General features: G+C 51.3%; 1 protein-coding gene across 1 annotated transcript in view; it reads left to right on the top strand.

Annotated features, from left to right (window-relative positions):
* Positions 1 to 17,962, top strand: part of SGIP1 (SH3GL interacting endocytic adaptor 1) — a 145,710-nt gene extending 127,748 nt beyond the window's left edge. The window contains exons 23-25 of the mRNA XM_075320341.1: positions 7,473 to 7,537; positions 14,759 to 14,923; positions 17,186 to 17,962. Coding sequence (XP_075176456.1) covers positions 7,473 to 7,537; positions 14,759 to 14,923; positions 17,186 to 17,208 — 253 coding nt within the window. The 3' untranslated portion in view covers positions 17,209 to 17,962. The remainder of the gene's footprint in view (positions 1 to 7,472; positions 7,538 to 14,758; positions 14,924 to 17,185) is intronic.
* The last annotated feature ends 4,002 nt before the right edge of the window (positions 17,963 to 21,964 follow it).

Genomic DNA, 21,964 nt, shown 5'->3' with positions numbered 1-21,964 from the left:
GGGCCCCCAGCATGCTCCCTTCTTACCCCACTTGTGGTTTGTAAGGTTGAGGTACCTATTGCTGGTACGGAGGCTGGAGCCCACATGCTGTTTTCCTTCCCCATCCCCCTGAGGGGCTCTGAGGAAGTGGGATCTTACCGGCCACCAAGCCCTGAGGCCGGGCTCCATCCACAGACCCATAGAACCTGCTGGATGTTGAGCGGGAGTGCCGTTCAGGGACAAGGCCCTGCAACTTTCAGGTACTCTGTGTCCCCGTATGACAGGCCACGCACATCCCAGACTTGCTGGGTGTGCTAGTGCGCCGGGGACTGTAGCGCTGTGCGCTGGGCTTATAGTCCCCGCAGATTACTGGGGGACTTTATGTGTGTGGATCGCCGCGCCGACCGCCCCTGGAGCGGCGGCGCAGCTGCGACTTGTAGTGCGCCGGGGACGCGCCGACCGCGCTTTTACGGCGGCGGCGCTTCTAACTTTAGTTCCCGGTTTGTTCTGCGGCCTAGCTCCGCTTCGTTAACGCCCCCCACCCTGTCAATCAGGGTAGGGGAGAGACGTTGTTCAATCGGCAGCGCCGAGGGCTGGAGCACGATTTACATGCTCCAGCCCTCTCACTGAGCACAGTAGGACACAGGCTTCGCGCTTTTTCTCTGTGCACGCCCTAGGCCCGCCCCCAGGCTTGCAGCTCCCCAGGACGCCGGCAGCCATTATACACATGCAGTCTGGCTGGAGAACGGACGCAGGCTCTGGGGGACCCAGGCTAGGGATTTCTGGCGACCACACACCCGCGCTAAGCGGGCGGTAAGCAGCACATACGTGCGGCCCCACTAGTGCCACAGTGTTATATTTGTGTACTGTTTTTCGCTGTACCAGATATATTTATATATATATATACTGCACTGTTTGGTCGCTTCTTGGCTGTATACCCTATATTACTCTGGGGAGACAACAACATGTCATCCACAAAACGCAAGGGTGCCAAGGCAAGGGCTGCTTACACTGCTTGTACAGCATGTGGGGCTAATCTACCAGCAGGCTCCAACGACTCTCATTGTGTGCAATGTTCAGTCCCAGTGGCACTTCGTCAGCCAGAGCCTATGGTGGTGGTAGCCCAGGCAGAGTCGCCTGTGAACCCTGCCCCGGTGACGGGGTCAGAATTTGCAGTTTTTGCTGATAAAATGTCTGTGACTATGGCAAAAATCCTGGAAACCTTGCAGTCCAGGCCAGTTGCTCAGACCATGGACACCGCTGTGTCTATGTTCCCCGGCCCCCCTCAGCTGGAATTAATCCGTAATTCAAGGGGGTCCCAGGAATCACAGGCTGAGGGCTCTGACTCCGATGACAGTCCCAGTCCGCCTAAGCGAGCTCGCTGGGAGAGACCCTCCACGTCATCACGCGGATCAGGGTCTCAGCGAGAAGGGTCTCTATATGATGACTCAGAGGTGGGTGATCAGGAGTCTTGTCCTGACGCCGCACTCAATTTGGATACGCCAGATGGTGACGCCATGGTAAATGACCTTATAGCGGCCATCAATAGGCTGTTGGATATTTCTCCCCCAGCCCCTTCTGCAGAGGAGGCAGCTGCACAGCAGGAGAAATTCCATTTCCTGTATCCCAAGCGTAAATTGAGTACTTTTCTGGACCACTCTGACTTCAGAGAATCCATCCAGAAACACAATACTTATCCGGACAAGCGTTTTTCTAAACGCCTTAAGGATACACGTTATCCTTTTCCCCCTGACGTGGTCAAACGCTGGACCCAGTGTCCAAAAGTGGACCCTCCAATATCCAGGCTTGCAGCTAGATCCATAGTTGCAGTGGAGGATGGGGCTTCACTTAAAGATGCCAATGACAGACAGATGGACCTTTGGTTGAAATCTGTCTATGAAGCTATCGGCGCGTCGTTTGCTCCAGCATTCGCGGCCGTGTGGGCGCTCCAAGCTATTTCAGCTGGTCTGGCACAGGTGGACTCTCTCATACGTCCAGCAGTGCCGCAAGTGGCGTCCCTAACTACACAAATGTCTGCGTTTGCGACCTACGCTATCAATGCGGTACTGGACTCTACGAGCCGTACCTCAATGGCATCCGCCAACTCTGTAGTTTTGCGCAGAGCCTTGTGGTTAAAAGAATGGAAAGCAGATTCTGCTTCTAAAAAATGTTTAACCAGCTTGCCATTATCTGGAGACAGACTGTTTGGTGAGCAATTGGCGGAAATCATTAAACAGTCCAAAGGTAAGGACTCCTCCTTACCCCAGCCCAGATCAAGCAAACCTCCACAGAGGAAGTGGCAGTCAAAGTTTCGGTCCTTTCGAGGCTCGGGCAAGCCCCAATTCTCCTCGTCCAAAGGGACTCAGAAAGAGCAAAGGAGCTCTGATTCCTGGCGGGCTCACTCACGCCCCAAGAAAGCAACCGGAGGTACCGCTTCCAAGGCGGCTGCCTCATGACTTTCGGCCGCCTCCCTCCGCATCCTCGGTCGGTGGCAGGCTCTCCCGCTTTTGCGACATTTGGCTGCCACAGGTCAAAGACCGGTGGGTAACAGACATTTTGTCTCACGGGTACAGGATAGAGTTCAGTTCTCGTCCTCCGCCTCGGTTCTTCAGAACTTCCCCACATCCCGAGCGAGCAGATGCCCTTCTGCAGGCGGTGAATTCTCTAAGAGCAGAAGGAGTGGTGGTCCCTGTTCCTCTTCAGGAACGAGGTCAAGGTTTTTACTCCAATCTCTTTGTGGTGCCAAAAAAGGACGGCTCATTCCGTCCTGTTCTGGACCTAAAACTGCTCAACAAGCATGTGAACGCCAGGCGGTTCCGGATGGAATCCCTCCGCTCAGTCATTGCCTCAATGTCTCAAGGAGATTTCCTAGCATCAATAGACATCAAGGATGCTTATCTCCACGTGCCGATTGCTACAGAGCACCAACGCTTTCTACGCTTCATGATAGGAGACGACCATCTTCAGTTCGTAGCTCTGCCATTTGGTCTGGCGACAGCCCCACGGGTGTTCACCAAGATCATGGCGGCAGTGGTAGCAGTCTTGCACTCTCAGGGACACTCTGTGATCCCTTACTTGGACGATCTACTGGTCAAGGCACCCTCTCAAGAGGCATGCCAACTCAGCTTGACTGTTGCACTGGAGACTCTCCAGACGTTCGGGTGGATCATCAACTTCTCAAAGTCAAATCTGTCACCGACCCAATCACTAACGTATCTTGGCATGGAGTTTCATACTCTCTCAGCGATAGTGAAGCTTCCGCTGGACAAGCAGCGGTCTCTACAGACTGGGGTGCAGGCTCTCCTTCAAAGTCAGTCGCACTCCTTAAGACGCCTCATGCACTTCCTCGGGAAGATGGTGGCGGCAATGGAGGCGGTTCCGTTTGCGCAGTTTCATCTGCGCCCACTTCAATGGGACATTCTCCGCCAATGGGACGGGAAGTCAACATCCCTGGACAGGAAAGTCTCCCTTTCCCAGACGGCCAAGGACTCTCTGCAGTGGTGGCTTCTTCCCACCTCATTATCACAGGGAAGATCCTTCCTACCACCGTCTTGGGCGGTGGTCACGACAGACGCGAGTCTGTCAGGGTGGGGAGCAGTTTTTCTCCACCACAGGGCTCAGGGTACGTGGACTCAGCAGGAGTCCACCCTTCAGATCAATGTTCTGGAAATCAGAGCAGTGTATCTTGCCCTACTAGCCTTCCAGCAGTGGCTGGAAGGAAGGCAGATCCGAATTCAGTCGGACAACTCCACAGCGGTGGCATACATCAACCACCAAGGGGGGACACGCAGTCGGCAAGCCTTCCAGGAAGTCCGGCGGATTCTGATGTGGGTGGAAGCCACGGCCTCCACCATATCCGCAGTTCACATCCCCGGCGTAGAAAACTGGGAAGCAGACTTCCTCAGTCGCCAGGGCATGGACGCAGGGGAATGGTCCCTTCACCCAGACGTGTTTCAGGAAATCTGTCGCCGATGGGGAAGGCCGGACGTCGACCTAATGGCGTCCCGGCACAACAACAAGGTCCCAACCTTCATGGCACGGTCTCGCGATCAAAGAGCGCTGGCGGCAGACGCCCTAGTGCAAGATTGGTCGCAGTTCCGGCTCCCTTATGTGTTTCCACCTCTGGCACTCTTGCCCAGAGTGCTACGCAAGATCAGATCCGATTGCAGCCGCGTCATACTCGTCGCCCCAGACTGGCCGAGGAGGGCGTGGTATCCGGATCTGTGGCAGCTCACGGTCGGCCAACCGTGGGCACTACCAGACCGACCAGACTTACTGTCCCAAGGGCCGTTTTTCCATCGGAATTCTGCGGCCCTGAACCTGACTGTGTGGCCATTGAGTCCTGGATCCTAGCGTCTTCAGGATTATCCCAAGGGGTCGTTGCCACCATGAGACAGGCTAGGAAGCCCACGTCCGCTAAGATCTACCACAGAACGTGGAGGATATTCTTATCCTGGTGCTCTGCTCAGGGAGTGTCTCCCTGGCCATTTGCATTGCCTACCTTTCTTTCTTTCCTGCAATCTGGGTTAGAAAAAGGTTTGTCGCTCGGCTCCCTTAAAGGTCAGGTCTCGGCGCTATCCGTCTTTTTTCAGAGGCGTTTGGCACGCCTTCCTAAGGTGCGCACGTTCCTACAGGGGGTTTGCCATATCGTACCCCCGTACAAGCGGCCGTTAGATCCATGGGATCTGAACAGGGTACTAGTTGCCCTCCAGAAGCCGCCCTTCGAGCCTCTGAGGGATGTTTCACTTTCTAGACTATCACAGAAAGTGGCTTTTCTGGTAGCGATCACATCTCTTCGGAGAGTGTCTGAGCTGGCAGCGCTGTCATCCAAGGCTCCCTTCCTGGTCTTCCACCAGGACAAGGTAGTGCTGCGCCCCATTCAGGAGTTTCTCCCGAAGGTGGTATCCTCTTTTCATCTTAATCAGGATATCTCTTTGCCTTCGTTTTGTCCTCATGCAGTTCATCAGTATGAGAAGAATTTACATTTGTTAGATCTGGTGAGAGCACTCAGAATCTACATTTCCCGCACGGCGCCCTTGCGCCGTTCGGATGCACTCTTCGTCCTTGTCGCTGGTAAGCGCAAAGGGTCGCAGGCTTCTAAGGCCACCCTGGCTCGATGGATCAAAGAACCAATTCTTGAAGCCTACCGTTCTGCTGGGCTTACGGTTCCATCAGGGCTGAAGGCCCATTCTACCAGAGCCGTGGGTGCGTCCTGGGCATTGCGACACCAGGCTACGGCTCAACAGGTGTGCCAGGCAGCTACCTGGTCGAGTCTGCACACTTTCACCAAACATTATCAGGTGCATACCTATGCTTCGGCGGACGCCAGCCTAGGTAGAAGAGTCCTGCAGGCGGCAGTTGCCTCCCTATAGGGGAGGGCTGTCTTGCAGCTCTAACATGAGGTATTCTTTACCCACCCAGGGACAGCTTTTGGACGTCCCAATCGTCTGGGTCTCCCAATGGAGCGCCGAAGAAGAAGGGAATTTTGTTACTTACCGTAAATTCCTTTTCTTCTAGCTCCTATTGGGAGACCCAGCACCCGCCCTGTTGTCCTTCGGGATTTTTGGTTTGTTTGCGGGTACACATGTTGTTCATGTTGAACGGTTTTCAGTTCTCCGATGTTACTCGGAGTGAATTTGTTTAAACCAGTTATTGGCTTTCCTCCTTCTTGCTTTTGCACTAAAACTGGTGAGCCAGTGATCCCACTGGAGGTGTATAGCCAGAAGGGGAGGGGCCTTACACTTTTTAGTGTAATTGCTTTGTGTGGCCTCCGGAGGCAGTGCTATACACCCAATCGTCTGGGTCTCCCAATAGGAGCTAGAAGAAAAGGAATTTACAGTAAGTAACAAAATTCCCTTCTTTCCTCACTTCCTGCAGCACCGATCATCTTCCTCTCTGCGCCACTGATCTGTGTGTGTGGAGTCGTTCCCCTACAGCATCGCGATGTCTTCCTGTCTGTGCCGATCACCTGATCAGCACAGATCAGCTGACCGGCACAGACAGGAAGACATCGCGTGCTGCAGGGGGACGGCTCCACACACGGGGATGGGTGAGTGCACTGATTCACTGCACCCCGCGCTGATGATGACGCGCGGGGAGCAGTGAATACAGCCGCACATGATCACTCCAGGCTGTAATTGCCAGGGGTGATCATGCGGACCGGCTCTTTACTATGCGCGCGTCCCCGCTCGTTCTCCCGCCCACCTGTCGGCGCCGGCTTCTGCACTGAGAGATGGGCGGGAGGATGGGCGTGCATATGTAATAAGTGGGCCCACGTGGTCACAGCAGGCTGCTACAGCCTGCTCGTGCCCCCGATGACCCGCTCCACCGCAGCACCCTCATTCTTGGCCGCAGCCCTATAGTCAGACCATAAGACGCACCCCCAACTTTCCCCAACTTTTCCCCCAACATTTGGGGGAAAAAAAGTGCGTCTTATGGTCCGAAAAATACGGTAAGTTTTTTTAGTCGCCACAAATTTTGCGTAAAATGCAAGAATAGGCAATCAAAATATAGCATCTGCGCGAATATGGTACCATTAAAAACATAAGCTCGAGACACAAAAAATAAGCCTTCATTGAGCCATAGATCCCGAAAAATGAGAACGCTACGGGTCTTAGAAAATGGTGCAAAAAGTGCGCCTTTCTTTTTTTTTTTTTTTTTTTTTTTTTTTTTTTTTTTTACAAACCTCTGAATTTTTTTTAACCTCTTAGATAAAAGGAAACCTATACATATTTGGTGTCTACGAACTCGTACCGACCTGAGGCATCACACCGACACATCAGCTTTACCATTCAGTGAACACGGTGAATAAAATACTCCAAAAACAATTGTGCAATCGCAATTTGGGGGTTTTTTTTTACATTTTTTCCGCACTTGGAATTTTTTTGCCATTTTCCAGTACACTATATGGTAAAACTTAGTTTCATTTAAAAGTACATAACTCGTCCCGCAAAACTAAACCCTCATGTGGCAAGATTGCCTGAAAAATATAAAGGTTACGGTTCTTGAAAGAAAAGGAGCAAAAAAAAAACAAAAACGGAAAATCGCCGGGGGGGTGAAGAGGTTAAGTTATGGGAGCCATAATTGCCTCTGACTTTGCAGCTGAAATACCTGTACCTTACAGATTCCTCATTGATTTTAATGGTAACTGTGTAATGCCTCCTTTAACCTGTGGGGGAGCTGAAGGGAAATGTAACTTTTTTTCCGCTTGGTTTTTCAATAACCTGTAGCTCTGTTAGCAGATTACTGAAATTGGCTTCAAAAAAGGATCATTCATCCAAAGTGGAAAAACCTGCAAAACTATATATTTACTATCCAATTTATATTCCTTCAGATTCACTTTAAATCCTTGCACTTTCATGTCTGTACATAGTTTATTAACGACAATATAAGCAGTGTAAATGTCACAATAACCACATTTAGCGCCCGCTCTGTGGATGGGTGAAGCTGCTGTGAGACTTGTCTGTTCCAATCACCGACTTTCTCCATTTCAGGAATGCAGAACAACAGAGGATATTATGGAAAATTCCAGATATTTCCCAAAAATCGGAAAATGGAGGTAAATTCAGGACACATAGGCATCTGCTTTTATACATTGATTATATGTTCTCATTTTTTTAATTGATTGTTTTTTGCTTCTTTTTTTTTTAATGTATTTGTTAATGGATGTTGCAAAACGATAATTCCCAGTATGTGCTGACGGTCACAGTAGGAGAACATTGCCTATGTAGTTTATGGGGTTTTCCAGGACTGAATTCAGTGGCCTATTCTGTTAGTGGAAGTCTGATTCTGGGCTGCAGCAAGCGGTCAGGTTATGCTGGGAGTTGTAGTTTTGCTACGGCTGGTGATCCACAGGTTGAGAATCGCTGCATTAGTGGATATTAGGGATTTTTTTTTTTTAACTATTAAATTATGATTTCTTTGTCGCTCCATTGGGAGACCCAGACAATTGGGTGTATAGCTATTGCCTCTGGAGGCCACACAAAGTATTACACTTAAAAGTGTAAGGCCCCTCCCCTTCTGGCTATACACCCCCAGTGGGATCACTGGCTCACCAGTTTTGTGCTTTGTGCGAAGGAGGCAACACATCCACGCATAGCTCCACTTTTTAGTCAGCAGCAGCTGCTGACTATGTCGGATGGAAGAAAAGAGGACACATATAGTGTCCCCAGCATGCTCCCTTCTCACCCCACTGTATGTCGGAGGTGTTTGTAAGGTTGAGGTACCCATTGCGGGTACGGCGGCAGGAGCCCACATGCTGATTCCTTCCCCATCCCTTTTTACAGGGCTCTGGGTGAAGTGGGATTTACCGGTCTCCAGGCACTGAGACCGTGCTCCATCTACAGCCCCTGGAGAAGATGCTGGATGGAGCGGAGTACATCAGGGACATGGCCCTGCTTCCTCAAGGTACTCTGTGTCCCCGTGCATTTGGCGCTCACACCGCAGCATGCTGGGTGTTGTAGTGCGCCGGGGGACATCAGCGCTGCGGCGCCTGTGCCATGGCCTCATTCAGCTTTGCTGAAGCAGGCTCACTTATGGGAATTGGTCGCGCCGGCCGCTGGGACTGCGGCGCGGCTGGCACTTGTAGTGCGCCGGGGACTTCAGCGCGGCCTGCGTTTTTACGGCGGCCGCGCTGATAACTAGAGTCCCCGGCTTTTGCGGCCTGCTTCCGTTCGTTCCCGCCCCCAGACCTGCCAGTCAGGAGAGGGGCGGGACGCTGGCCACTTCCAGGAATCGGTCGCGCCGGCCGCTGGCAGCGGCGCGGCTGGCACTTGTGGTGCGCCGGGGACTTCAGCGCGGCCCGCGCTTTTACGGCGGCCGCGCTGATAACTAGAGTCCCCGGCTTTTGCGGCCTGCTTCCGTTCGTTCCCGCCCCCAGACCTGCCAGTCAGGAGAGGGGCGGGACGCTGGCCACTTCTATGAATCGGTCGCGCCGGCCGCTGGAACTGCGGCGCGGCTGGCACTTGTGGTGCGCCGGGGACTTCAGCGCGGCCCGCGCTTTTACGGCGGCCGCGCTGTTAACTCGAGTCCCCGGCTTCTGGGCCTAGTCTCCCTTCGTTACCGCCCACAGCCCTGACAGTCAGGGTAGGGGCGTGACGCTGCATAGAGCAGAGCTGAGAGCTGGAGTATGTTTTGCATACTCCACCCCTCTCACTGTGTGCACTGTGAATCCGGATTCCCGCACTTTCTCAGGCACGCCCACGGCTTCCTTCTCTACAAGGACACCGGCAGCCATTAGTGTCAGTTTCTGTACGATACAGAGACAAGTGTGGAAGACCCTGGCATTCTGATAGTCACACAATCGCTGTAACAGGCGTTAAGCAGCACCTGTGGTGCTAACCCCACTAGTGCAGAGTGCACTTATAGATATGCTTGTACTATATACATTGCACTGTTTGGTCGCACGTTGTATATACCCTCCTGGATTATGCGGAGGAGTTATCAGCATATTCTCTGTGTAAAACAAAGGTGCAGAACCACATGTTTTTCTATACAGCTGGTACAGCATGTACGGCTATACGGCCGGCAGGTACATAGACTCCCATTGTATGCACTAATGGCCAGGGGATGAGGACGGTGTCTGCAGTATTTACTGACAGTTTTTCTGAGACTATGGCTATGATACTAGAAGCCTAGCAGTCCGGACATGTCTCTCACAATATGGGCACTGTTGAATCATTGATCCATGGCCCCCCTCAGTGTGAATAACTAACAGCTCCGGGAATGTCACACGCATCCCAGAGTCACGGCTCTGCACGGACGTCAGTCCCAGACAGCCTAAGTGGGCTCGCTATGAGCGGCCTCGGTTTCATCAGGGTCCTAACAGAAGGACTCGCTGTGTAATGAGGCGGAAGTAGCGGCTCAGGATTCTGATCCTGAGACCGCTCTCAATCTGGATACACCTGATTGTGACGCCATAGTAAATAATCTTATAGCGTCCATCTATAGAATGTGGGTTATTTCTCACAGCTCCTCCAGTGGAGGAGTCAGCTTCACGTATTTTTCTGGACCACTCTGCCTTCAGAGAGGCAGTCCAGGAACACCACGCTTATCCAGATATGCGCTTCTCCAAACGGCTTAGGATACACGTTATCCCTGTCCCCTGACTTGGTCAAGGACTGGACCCAATGTCCCGAGCGGCATCCTCCAATCTCCAGGCTTGTAGCTAGATCCATAGTTGCAGTGGGAGATGGAACTGCAAACTCAAAGATGCCACTGACAGACAGATGGATCTCTGGTCGAAAGCCATCTATGAGGCTGTCGGCGCACCGTTGGCTCCGGCATTCTCTCCCTTGGGGCACTCCAAGCTATTTCAGCTTGTCTTACACAGATTGACACGGTTACACGTACATCTGTGCCGCAGGTGGCATCCTTAACCTCTCAAATGTCTGCATTTGTTTCTTACGCGATTCAGGTTGTCCTGGACTCTGCGAACCGTGCGGCGGTAGCCTCCGCTACTCCGTGTTTTTAAGCAGAGCCTGGTCTGCTCGTTAAGTGAATGGAAGGCAGATTCTGCTTCCAAAAAAGGTTGCCTAACCAGTTGCCTTTTTCTGCTGACCGACTGTTTGGTGAGCGTTGGATGTAACCATCAAACAGTCCAGGGGTAAGGATTCATCCTTTCCTCAGCCCGGACACAACAAACCCCAACAGAGCAAGAGGCAGTCGGGGTTTTCGGCCTTTTCGAGGCTCGGGCAGGTCCCATTTTTCCTCGTCCAATGTGGACTCAAAAGGATCAGAGGAGCTAAGATTCTTAGCGGGCTCAGTCTCGCCCAAAAAAGCGACAGTCTGAAAACCCGCTTCCAAGGCGGCTTCCTCATGACTTGCGGCCTCGGTCGGTAGCAGGCTCTCCCGCCTTGGCGATATTTAGCTGCCATAGGTCAATGACCATTGAGTGTGAGACATTCTGTCTCACGGGTACAGGATAGAGCTCACTTCTCGTCCTCCAACTCGATTCTTCAGAATTTCTCCACCTCCCGGCCGGGCCGCTGCTCTTCTGCAAACAGGGTGCACTCTATAGGCAGAAAGAGTGATGACCCCCGTTCCTCTTCAGGAACAAGGTCACGGTTTTTACCCCAAATTCTTTGCGGTACCTATAACAACGGGCCGTTCCGTCCCGTTCTGGATCTAAAAATGCTCAGCAAGCTCGTGGACACCAGGCGGTTCAGGATGGAATCCCTCCGCCATGTCATCGCCTCAAGGTCCCAAGGATATTTCCTAGCATCATTAGGCATCAAGGATGCTTATCCACACGTGCCGATTGATCCAGAGCACTAGCGTTTCTACGCTTCGTTATAGGAGACGAACACCCTCTGTTCGTAGCTCTACCTTCCGGCTAGCGACAGTCCAACTGGTCTTCGCCAAGGTCAGGGCAGCAGTAGTCACAGTCCTGCACTCTCAGGGTCACTCTGTGGTCCCGTATTTAGACGATCTACTTGTCAAGGCACTCTCTTAGGAAACATGCCAACACTGCCCGAACGTTGCGCTGGAGACTCTCTAGAGTTTTGGGTGGATCATCAACTTTTTAAAGTCAGATCCGACCCCGACCCTATCGATAACATATCTAGGCATAGAGTTTCTTACTCTCTCAGCGATAGTGAAGCTGCCGCTAGACAAACAGCATTCACTACGGGCTGCAAGCTCTTCTTTAAGAACCAGTCGCACACATTGAGACGCCTCATGCACTTCCTACGTAAGATGGTAGCAATGGAGGCAGTTCCTTTCGCGCAGTTTTACTGCGTCCACTACAATGGGACATTCTCCGCCAATGGGACGAGGAGTCGACGTCCCTCAACAGAGTCGTCGTTCTTTCTCAGGCGGCCAAGGAATCTCTACGGTGGTGGCTTCTTCTCACCTCTTGGTCAAAAAGAAGGTCCTTCCTATCCCCGTCCTGGGCGATAGTTACGACAGACGCGAGTCTATCAGGGTGGGGAGCAGTTTTTCTCCACTACAGCGCTCAGGGTACGTGGACTCAGCAAGAGTCCACTCTTCAGATCAATGTTCTTGAACACAGAGCAGTGTATCTTGCCCTACAATCCTTCCAACAGCGGCTGGAAAGCAAGCATATCCGACTTCAGTCGGACAGCTCCACAGCGGTGGCATACATCAACCACCAAGGAAGAACGCGCAACCGGCAAGCCTTCCAGGAAGTCCGGCAGGTTCTGATGTGGGTGGAAGACACGGCATCCACCATATCTACAATTCACATCCCAAGTGTGGAAACTAGGAAGCTGACTTCCTAAGTCGCTGAGGTGTGGCCGAAAGAGTATGGTCTCCTCACCCGGACGGGTTTCAGGAGATCTGGCGCCGCTGACAGAGGCCGGACGTCGATCTAATGGCGTCACGGCACAACAACAATGTGCCAGCTTCATGGCACGGTTTCACAATCATCGAGCTCTGGCGGCAAACGCCTTAGTTCAGCATTGGTCGCAGTTCCAGCTACCTTAGGTGCCACCTCTGGCATTGTTGCCCAGAGTACTGCGCTAGATCAAGACCGACTGCGGCCGCGCCATCCTCGTCGCTACAAATTGGCCGAGGATGTTGTGGTACTCGGTTCTGTGGTGCCTCACGGTAGGCTAACCGGGGGCACTACCAGACCAATCAGACTGCCTGTCTCAAGGGCCATTCTTCCATTTGAATTCTACGGCCCTCAACCGGATGGTGTGGCATTGAGTCCTGGAACCTAGTGTCGTCAGGATTACCTCAGGACGTGGTTGCCACCATGAGACAGGCTAGCATACCAACGTCCGCCAAGATTGACCACAGGACGTGGAAGATGTTCTTATCTCGGTGCTCGGCGCAGGGTGTTTCTCCCTGGCCGGTTGCATCGTCTATGTTTCCTTCCTTCCTGCAATCTAGGTAGGAAAATGGGTTGTCGCTCAGTTCCCTTTAGGGACAAGTCTCAGCGCTATCTGTATTTTTTCAGAAACGACGACTTCCTCAGGTACGCACGTTCCTACGGGGAGTTTGTCTTCTCAGCACTCCGTACAAGCGGCCGTTAGAGCCCTGAGATCTGAACAAGGTTCTAATTGCTCTCCAGATGCCGCCTTTCGAGCCTTTGAAGGATGTCTCCCTTCCCGTTTTTCACGGGAAGTGGCCTTCTAGTAACGGTCTCGTCTCTTAGGAGAGTTTCCGAGCTAGCAACGCTCTCATACAAACTCCCTTCCTGGTCCTTCACCAGGACAGGGTAGTTCTGCGTCCGGTTCCGGAATTTCTCCCTAAGGTGGTATCCCATTTTCATATCAATCAGGATATCACCTCACCTTCTTTGTGTCCTCGTCCAGTCCATCAATTTCAGAAAGATTTGCATCTGTTGGTTCTGGTGAGAGCACTCAGGTTCTACTTCCCGCATGGCGCTCCTGCGCCACCCGGATGCACTCTTTGTCCTTGTCGCTGGTCGGCGTAAACAGTCGCAAGCTTCCAGATCCACCCTTGCTCGGGGGCTCGAGGAACCAATTCTTGAAACCTACAGTTCTACTGGGCTTCTGGTTCTCTCAAGGCCGAAGGCCCATTCTACCAGAGCCGTGGGTGCATCCTGGGCATTACGGCACCAGGCTACGGCTCAGCAGGTGTGTCAGGCACCCACCTGGTCGAGTCTACTTACTTTTACCAAGCATTATCAGATGCATACCTACGCTTCGGCAGACGCCAGCCTAGGTAGATAAGTCATTCAGGCGGCGGTTGGCCACCTGTAGGAGAGGGCCGTTTGACGGCCCTATCATGAGGTATTCTTTTACCCACCCAGGGATTGCTTTTGGACATCCCAATTGTCTGGGTCTCCCAATGGAGCGACAAAGAAGAAGGGAATTTTGTTTACTTACCGTAAATTCCTTTTCTTCTAGCTCCAATTGGGAGACCCAGCACCCGCCCTGTTTTCTCGGGGTTTTTCTGTTTTTTCGGGTACACATGTTGTTCATGTGGTATGGTTCAGTTCTCCGATGTTTCCTCGGATTGAATTGGTCTTTAAACCAGTTATTGGCTTTCCTCCTTCTTGCTTTGGCACTAAAACTGGTGAGCCAGTGATCCCACTGGGGGTGTATAGCCAGAAGGGGAGGGGCCTTACACTTTTAAGTGTAATACTTTGTGTGGCCTCCAGAGGCAATAGCTATACACCCAATTGTCTGGGTCTCCCAATTGGAGCTAGAAGAAAAGGAATTTACGGTAAGTAAACAAAATTCCCTTCTTATCCTATCAGTGGGTGTCTTTCTTATCACCCAACTTGATTAAAAGGGTTGTCCATTACTTTTACATTGATGGCCTATCTTTAGGAAAGGTCATCAATCTCTGATCGGCTGGAGTCCGACACTCCTCACCCTCGACGATCAGCTGTTCTCGGTGCCGGCAGCAGGCAGCCAGAAATACTCAGTTCTGGCGTGCTCCATCTTCTGATAGCAGCCAATGCCGGATACTGCCCATCCACCTCCTATTAATTAGAATGGGAGGCGAATGTGCAGTACCCGGCCTTGGCCGCTATCAGAATTCGGAGCAGCTCCAGAACTTATCCTTTCCGGCCACTTGCTGCCACCGCCAGGACTGAGAACAGCTGTTCGGTGTTGTATCGGACCTTGGCCGATCAGACATTGATGATCTATCCAAAGGATAGGCCATCAATGTAAAAAGTGGATGCAGCACTCCAGCACATACTTCTTCCTTTTCACCATACATGTCAGTAGCTTTTCATGATATAGTCGGCCCTGTTCACTTCAATTAGAAGATCATACTGGGATACAGAAGAACTTCTTTCTGTTCCCTTATGCCATCTGTTTGTTTTTTTCCCCCCAAGGTGTCGGTTCTTTGCTTGCGAGGTTCCAGCTCTCAGAAGGCCCCAGTAAACCAGCACCACTAGCTGTACAGTTCACAAGCGAAGGAAGCACTTTGTCCGGTTGCGACATCGAGCTTGTAGGAGGTGGCTACAGGTTCTCACTTGTGAAAAAGAGGTTTGCAGCAGGTAAAGGAAACAAACATTCAAAATGTATTAACTTCATGCAAACGCTTCCGTGAGTAAAGCCACTGGATTCCGCATATAAAGGTTTGGCTGTGTTCGGGTTTTTGCCTCTTTGTTTGGAAAATCCAGGGGAACCAGTCTGGAACTAATGTAACTGACAATGGGCTTGTTAGACAGTTATTGGAAATTTCTAAATGATAAACATGCAATAAAAAAGGGGAAAAAGTAATCAATGATAAATTCACTTTGGGTTCGTAAACCAGAACTAGAAATATTTACTGTTGAGGACCGAAGCTACTACAGTAGGCAAGTGGGATGGAACCTATTTTTCCCAAAAGTGCCATAACTGAAGGCACCCATCATGTCTTTAGATTCCAGGGACAGCCCATTGTAACCATCACAAATATTCATAACATTCTGCTAAAATACAAGTACTGGACCTTTGTGGTGAAATTCTTGAGATTTTTCTGCAATGTTTCTCCCTGTAGGAAACATAGAGATTATGCACAGATTGCAGTAATGTAACAATTTTACTGCAACTCGTGGCAACACCTTAGTGCCCTAGCCCCCAAAAAATTAATTAAATAGTAGTGTACCATACTTTTCGTCTTATAAAACGCACCCCACATTTAGAGGAAATTATAATCTTATAATGGTGTCTTACCGGGGAGGGGGGCGGCTTTAGCAGTGGTAAGTGGGCTCACAGGAGGCAGGGGCAGTGGTGGAGTAGGGCAGTGGTGCGGCGGGTGTCCCAGATGCTCGTTGCGGGCGCTGTGAGGTAGGAACATCCAGAAACTGTTGGCGGTGCGGACTTCAAAGAAATGGCGCCTGGAGTCGGCGTGTGCGTGGATTGAGCCATCAGCTCAATGACCAGCTGAGATCTCATCTGCGCATGCACCATCTCTGGACGGCATCATTCTTAAGTCTGCTGCTGGGATATCAATGGGCTGGAGGCGAAGCGCACGCAGGTGAGGTCTTGAGCCGAGTGTGCAATCTGCGCACTTGCTGACTCCGGGCGCTATCATTTGAAGCCTACACCGCCAGCATTTTCAGGATGGCCCCTGCCTCACCACCCGCAGCGAGCACTGGAACTGCCCACAGCACGGTGCACAGCCCGCAACCTTGCCCCTGCCTCCTGTTACCGTTCTCCACAACCCCCGGTAAGCTACATTCGGCTTATAACTTGCCCCCACATTTTCCTCTTAAACATTTGGGAGGAAAAGTGTGTCTACTAATTCGAAAAATACCGCAATTTCTATGAGAATAAAGAAAAAGCTTTGTCAGCTCACCATTGATGCTGCTTGATTCTGGGTTGACCACAGGTTTCGCCCCAAAGCCGCCCTGGCCAGGGCCAAAGAAATGACTGAAGAAAAGGCAATGTATCACTAACGAGGAACCGCAGGCAGGAAAAATATCTAAAAACTTTGTTGTAGTTTCATAAAATACAACCGCACTGGCACCGTCAGACACAAGTGAATAAAGCCAACGCGTTTCGGCACCATATGTGTCTGACTGTGCCAGTGCGGATGTATTTTTTGGAGCTACAATAAAGTTTTTAGATATTTTTCTTGCCTGCGGTTCCTCACTGGAGATCCATTGCCTTTTCTTCAGTCATTCCTAAATCTAAGTGCATTTAGGCTATGTACACACACAGCATTTTTGTGACGCTGCGTTTTTGTGCGTTTTTGGCCACTAAAAACGCACCCGAGGCAAAAACGCACCGGTAAAAAATGCATGCGTTTTTGCCGGCGTTTTGGTGCGTTTTTGATCTCTGCGGTTTTCTGCGTTTTTCCAATGCATTGCAGGGGGGGGGGGGGAAACGCAGAAAAACGCAGGAAAGAATTGACATGTCCAATTTTTTTTTAAGCTCAAAAACACAGCTAAAAAAAAAGTTGTGTGCAGACAGCAAAAATTAAAACTCATAGGCTTTGCTGGGGAAGCAAAGTCATGCAGTTTTGAGCCCAAAGACACACCCAAAAAACGTGCAAAAACATCGCGAAAAACTCACTGTGCGCACATGCAAAAACTGTTTGTAACCCACATTGATCCGGTCTGGTCCATTTTTGGGATTAAAAAGGAAATTTCCCTCATTAGAGCAGATATTGGCTGCTTTACAGTTTTTTTTCGGGGGAGAGGGGGGTAAAATTCTAAAGTTTCACCATACACCTATCCTTTCCTTTCTGGCTGAAATTAATGGACACGAGCGATTGAGTTTGAACAAAACTGTCTGAAAAATCGGATTTTATTTTGTGTTTTTTCTTTTAGGAAAGTACCTGGCTGATGTGTAATGGTGGATTATGCCCCAAGGAGCAATGTTCCCCTACAGGTTGTAATTTTAAAGCTCATGAACATGAACTCTATCTGGAACGCGGGAAAGTTCTGCTGGAAGTTGCGTCAACTTCTGCCCGAGCATTTTCCGCAGAGACCTTCGTGTTGCCCCGTCCTGCAGTATTTATATCTAGGTGTAACATTGTTGATGGTTTTAAAAAAAAAAAAAAATGTAATTATCGTATTTGTAAATTGTACTTAATTCAGTAAGGCTGTATTTTGGCAGTTAGACTCTCGTTTCAACATTTTACCATTGATAAATGGATGTAATTTAAGCGGTTATATATACATATAAATATATATAAAGGAAAAAAAAAACAATGGAGTAGTATTGCTGAATGGCACACTGCTTATAAGAAGACTTTTGTGTAAATAATAAAAGAGTTGGCTGCAATCTGTGGCCCTCCAGTGAGTGTGGAACTACAACTCCCAGCTTGACATCTAACCCCATAATGACTAGAGGGCTCACAGATTGCAGCCCACCCATATATAGATTCAGATGTATAATATCAGTAGCTATGATTGGGGGTGCCTAAGGTGTAAACAATGTCTTGAATCCTTGTCTATGCACATGACAACAATCTCCAAACATGCAAACCATTCGAACATGACATTTGCATGACGACGTCGGAAGGGTTTCACGGTATTAAAAATATTAAAACCCACACAGAACAAGGTTTGTCAAATAAATCAATAAAGCTTTCGAATACAAAATCCAGGGACATTACAGCGGTTGTGTTATTTTGGAACCCTGAATCTGTATCAATAAGGCCGGGAGTAAAGCATTGTGGGAAATCTATCCATATTACTAAAGTTAGCTAGACGTGTCTGTACTGGACAGTTTGGGTCATGTAGCCATATTTAGGGGTGGTTTCTAGTGTAACATCTGAATAATAAGTTTAAAGGGGTTTTCTTTGTCGCTCCTTATTGGGAGACCCAGACAATTGGGTGTATAGCTATGCCTCCGGAGGCCACACAAAGCATTACACTAAAAGTGTAAAGCCCCTCCCCTTCAGGCTATACACCCCCCGTGCTGCTACGGGCTCATCAGTTTTCTTGCTTTGTGCGAAGGAGGTCAGACATCCACGCATAGCTCCACAGCTTAGTCAGCAGCAGCTGCTGACTATGTCGGATGGAAGAAAAGAGGGCCCATGACAGGGCCCCCAGCATGCTCCCTTCTCACCCCACTCTTGTCGGCGGTGTTGTTAAGGTTGAGGTATCCATTGCGGGTACGGAGGCTGGAGCCCACATGCTGCTTTCCTTCCCCATCCCTCAATTAGGGCTCTGGGTGAAGTGGGATCCCATCGGTCTCCAGGCACAGGAGACCGTGCTCCATCCACAGCTCCTGAGGACTCTGCTGGATAGGAGCCGAGTATCGTTCAGGGACATGGCCCTGCTACTTGGAGGTACTCTGTGTCCCCGTGCACAGCAACACTCCAGCATTGCTGGGTGTGCTAGTGCACCGGGGACAGCAGCGCTGACTGCGCTTTGTGCCACTATACACTCAGCGTTGCTGAGTGTGTTTGTGTAGGGGGACTGCCGCGCTGACCGCCGCTGCCATGGGTATCACTGCGGCGCGGCTGGGACTGTTAGTGCGCCGGGGACTTCCGCGCCGACCGCGCGTATACGGCGGCCGCGCTTATAACTCGAGTCCCCGGCTTCTGCGGCCTAGTCTCTTTTTCTTCCCGCCCTCAGCCCTGCCAGTCAGGGGAAGGGCGGGACGCTGTACAGGGTATGGCTACAGTACAGCAGCACTGAGGGCTGGAGCATGCTTTGCATACTCCACCCCCCTCACTCTGCACAGTGGGGCACCAGTTCTCGCACTTTTCTGGGTCACGCCCACGGCTCCCTCCTCTCCTCAGGACGCCGGCAGCCATTACTCTCAGCTCTGCTAACGCTGGAGAGGACAGACAAGCTCAAAGAGACCCAGGCAGGAATTCTGGTGCCCACACAAACGCTTTGCAAGGGCGGTAAGCAGCACCTGTGGTGCTGGCCCCACTAGTGCAGAAGTGTATTTATAGTTTATGGATTATAGTCTATACTTTACACTGTATGGTGCACTGTTGATTTTTGGCTATATCCCCTCCTGTATTGCTCAGAGGAGACAACAGCATGTCGTCCACAAATAGCAAGGGACAGACTTACTATGCTGCCTGTGCAGCATGTACGGCTATACTGCCGGCAGGTTCCACTGACCCTCATTGTGTGCAATGCTCGGCCCCTGTGGCACTTTCTCAGCCGGAGTCTCTGCTAAGGGTGACCCAGGGAGATCCACCTGTTAACGCTGTCCAGGTGACAGGGACGGAGTTTGCAGTTTTTACTGAAAGACTTTCTGAGACTATGGCTAAGATATTAGAAGCCTTGCAGTCAAGGCCAGCATCTCAAGCCAGGGGCACTGTGGAATCATTGTCCCCTGGTCCCCCTCAGTTGGAACAGCAATGTCCTCCCGGGGTGTCTCATGGATCCCAGGGTGAGGTCTCTGACACGGACCGCAACCCCAGACCGACTAAGAAAGCTAGCTATGAAATCCCCTCGACATCATCACAATGTTCAGGGTCTCAGCGAGAGGACTCTCTGTATGATGAAGCGGAGGTAGCTGATCAGGATTCTGATCCTGAAGCCGCTCTCAACCTTGATACTCCTGATGGGAACGCCATAGTGAATGATCTTATTGCGTCCATCAATGAAATGTTGGATATTTCTCCCTCAGCTCCTCCAGTGGAGGAGTCAGCTTCTCAGCAGGAGAAATTCCGTTTCAGGTTTCCCAAGCGTACAAAGAGTATGTTTCTGGACCACTCTGACTTCAGACAGGCAGTCCAGAAACACCGAGATTGTCCAGATAAGCGTTTTTCCAAGCGCCTTAAGGATACACGTTACCCTTTCCCCCCTGACGTGGTCAAGGGCTGGACTCAGTGTCCCAAGGTGGATCCTCCAATCTCCAGACTGGCGGCTAGATCCATAGTCGCAGTGGAAGATGGAGCTTCACTCAAGGATGCCACTGACAGACAGATGGAGCTCTGGTTGAAATCCATCTATGAAGCTATCGGCGCGTCTTTTGCTCCAGCATTCGCAGCCGTATGGGCACTCCAAGCTATCTCAGCTGGTCAGGCGCAAATTGACGCACTCACACGTACGTCTGCGCCGCAGGTGGCGTCCATAACCTCTCAAACGTCGGCATTTGCGTCCTACGCTATTAATGCTGTCCTGGACTCTGCGAGCCGTACGGCGGTTGCAGCCGCCAATTCGGTGGCAATACGCAGGGCCTTGTGGCTGCGGGAATGGAAGGCAGATTCGGCTTCCAAAAAAGTGCTTAACTGGTTTGCCATTTTCTGGCGACCGTTTATTTGGTGAGAGATTGGATGAAATCATCAAACAATCCAAGGGAAAGGAAACATCCTTACCCCAGGCCAAACCAAAAACACCCCAACAGAGGAGGGGACAGTCGAGGTTTCGGTCCTTTCAGGGTGCGGGCAGGTCCCAATTCTCCTCGTCCAAAAGGCCTCAGAAGGATCAGAGGAACTCCGACGCGTGGCGGTCTAAATCACGCCCTAAAAAGACCGCCGGAGGTGCCGCTACCAAGGCGGCTTCCTCATGACTTACGGCCTCCTCACACCGCATCCTCGGTCGGTGGCAGGCTCTCCCGCTTTTGCGACACCTGGCTACCACAAGTAAAAGACCGTTGGGTGAGAGACATTTTGTCTCACGGTTACAGGATAGAGTTCAGCTCTCGTCCTCCGACTCGATTCTTCAGAACATCTCCGCCTCCCGAGCGAGCCGATGCTCTGCTGCAGGCGGTGGGCATTCTGAAGGCAGAAGGAGTGGTGGTCCCGGTTCCTCTTCAGCAACAGGGTCACGGTGTCTACTCCAACCTGTTTGTGGTTCCAAAGAAGGACGGGTCCTTCCGTCCTGTTTTGGACCTAACACTGCTCAACAAACACGTAAGGACCAGGCGGTTCCGGATGGAATCCCTCCGCTCCGTCATCGCCTCAATGTCCCAAGGAGATTTCCTGGCATCGATCGATATCAAGGATGCTTATCTCCACGTACCAATTGCTCCAGAGCATCAGCGCTTCTTGCGCTTCGCCATAGGAGACGAACACCTTCAGTTCGCGGCACTGCCGTTCGGCCTGGCGACAGCCCCAAGGGTTTTCACCAAGGTCATGGCTACAGTAGTTGCGGTCCTCCACTCTCAGGGTCACTCTGTGATACCCTACTTAGACGATGGAGTTTCATACTCTTCCAGCGATAGTGAAGCTTCCGCTGGACAAACAGCGTTCACTACAGACAGGGGTACAATCTCTCCTTCAAGGTCGGTCACACCCCTTGAGGCGCCTCATGCACTTCCTGGGGAAGATGGTGGCAGCAATGGAAGCAGTCCCTTTCGCGCAGTTCCACCTGCGTCCTCTTCAATGGGACATCCTACGCAAGTGGGACAGGATGCCGACGTCCCTAGACAGGAACGTCTCCCTCTCTCAAGCAACCAAAGCTTCCCTTCGGTGGTGGCTTCTTCCCACCTCATTATCGAAGGGGAAATCCTTCCTACCCCCATCCTGGGCGGTGGTCACGACGGACGCGAGCCTGTCAGGGTGGGGAGCAGTTTTTCTCCACCACAGGGCTCAGGGTACGTGGACTCAGCAAGAGTCCTCACTTCAGATCAATGTTCTGGAGATCAGGGCAGTGTATCTTGCCCTAAAAGCGTTCCAGCAGTGGCTGGAA

The sequence above is a fragment of the Anomaloglossus baeobatrachus genome, chromosome 8 (assembly GCF_048569485.1).
Source record: "Anomaloglossus baeobatrachus isolate aAnoBae1 chromosome 8, aAnoBae1.hap1, whole genome shotgun sequence".
In the NCBI taxonomy this organism is placed as follows: domain Eukaryota; kingdom Metazoa; phylum Chordata; class Amphibia; order Anura; family Aromobatidae; genus Anomaloglossus; species Anomaloglossus baeobatrachus.
The sequence above is the reverse complement of the archived record's forward strand: the minus strand, read 5'-3'. Positions and strand labels throughout refer to the sequence as shown.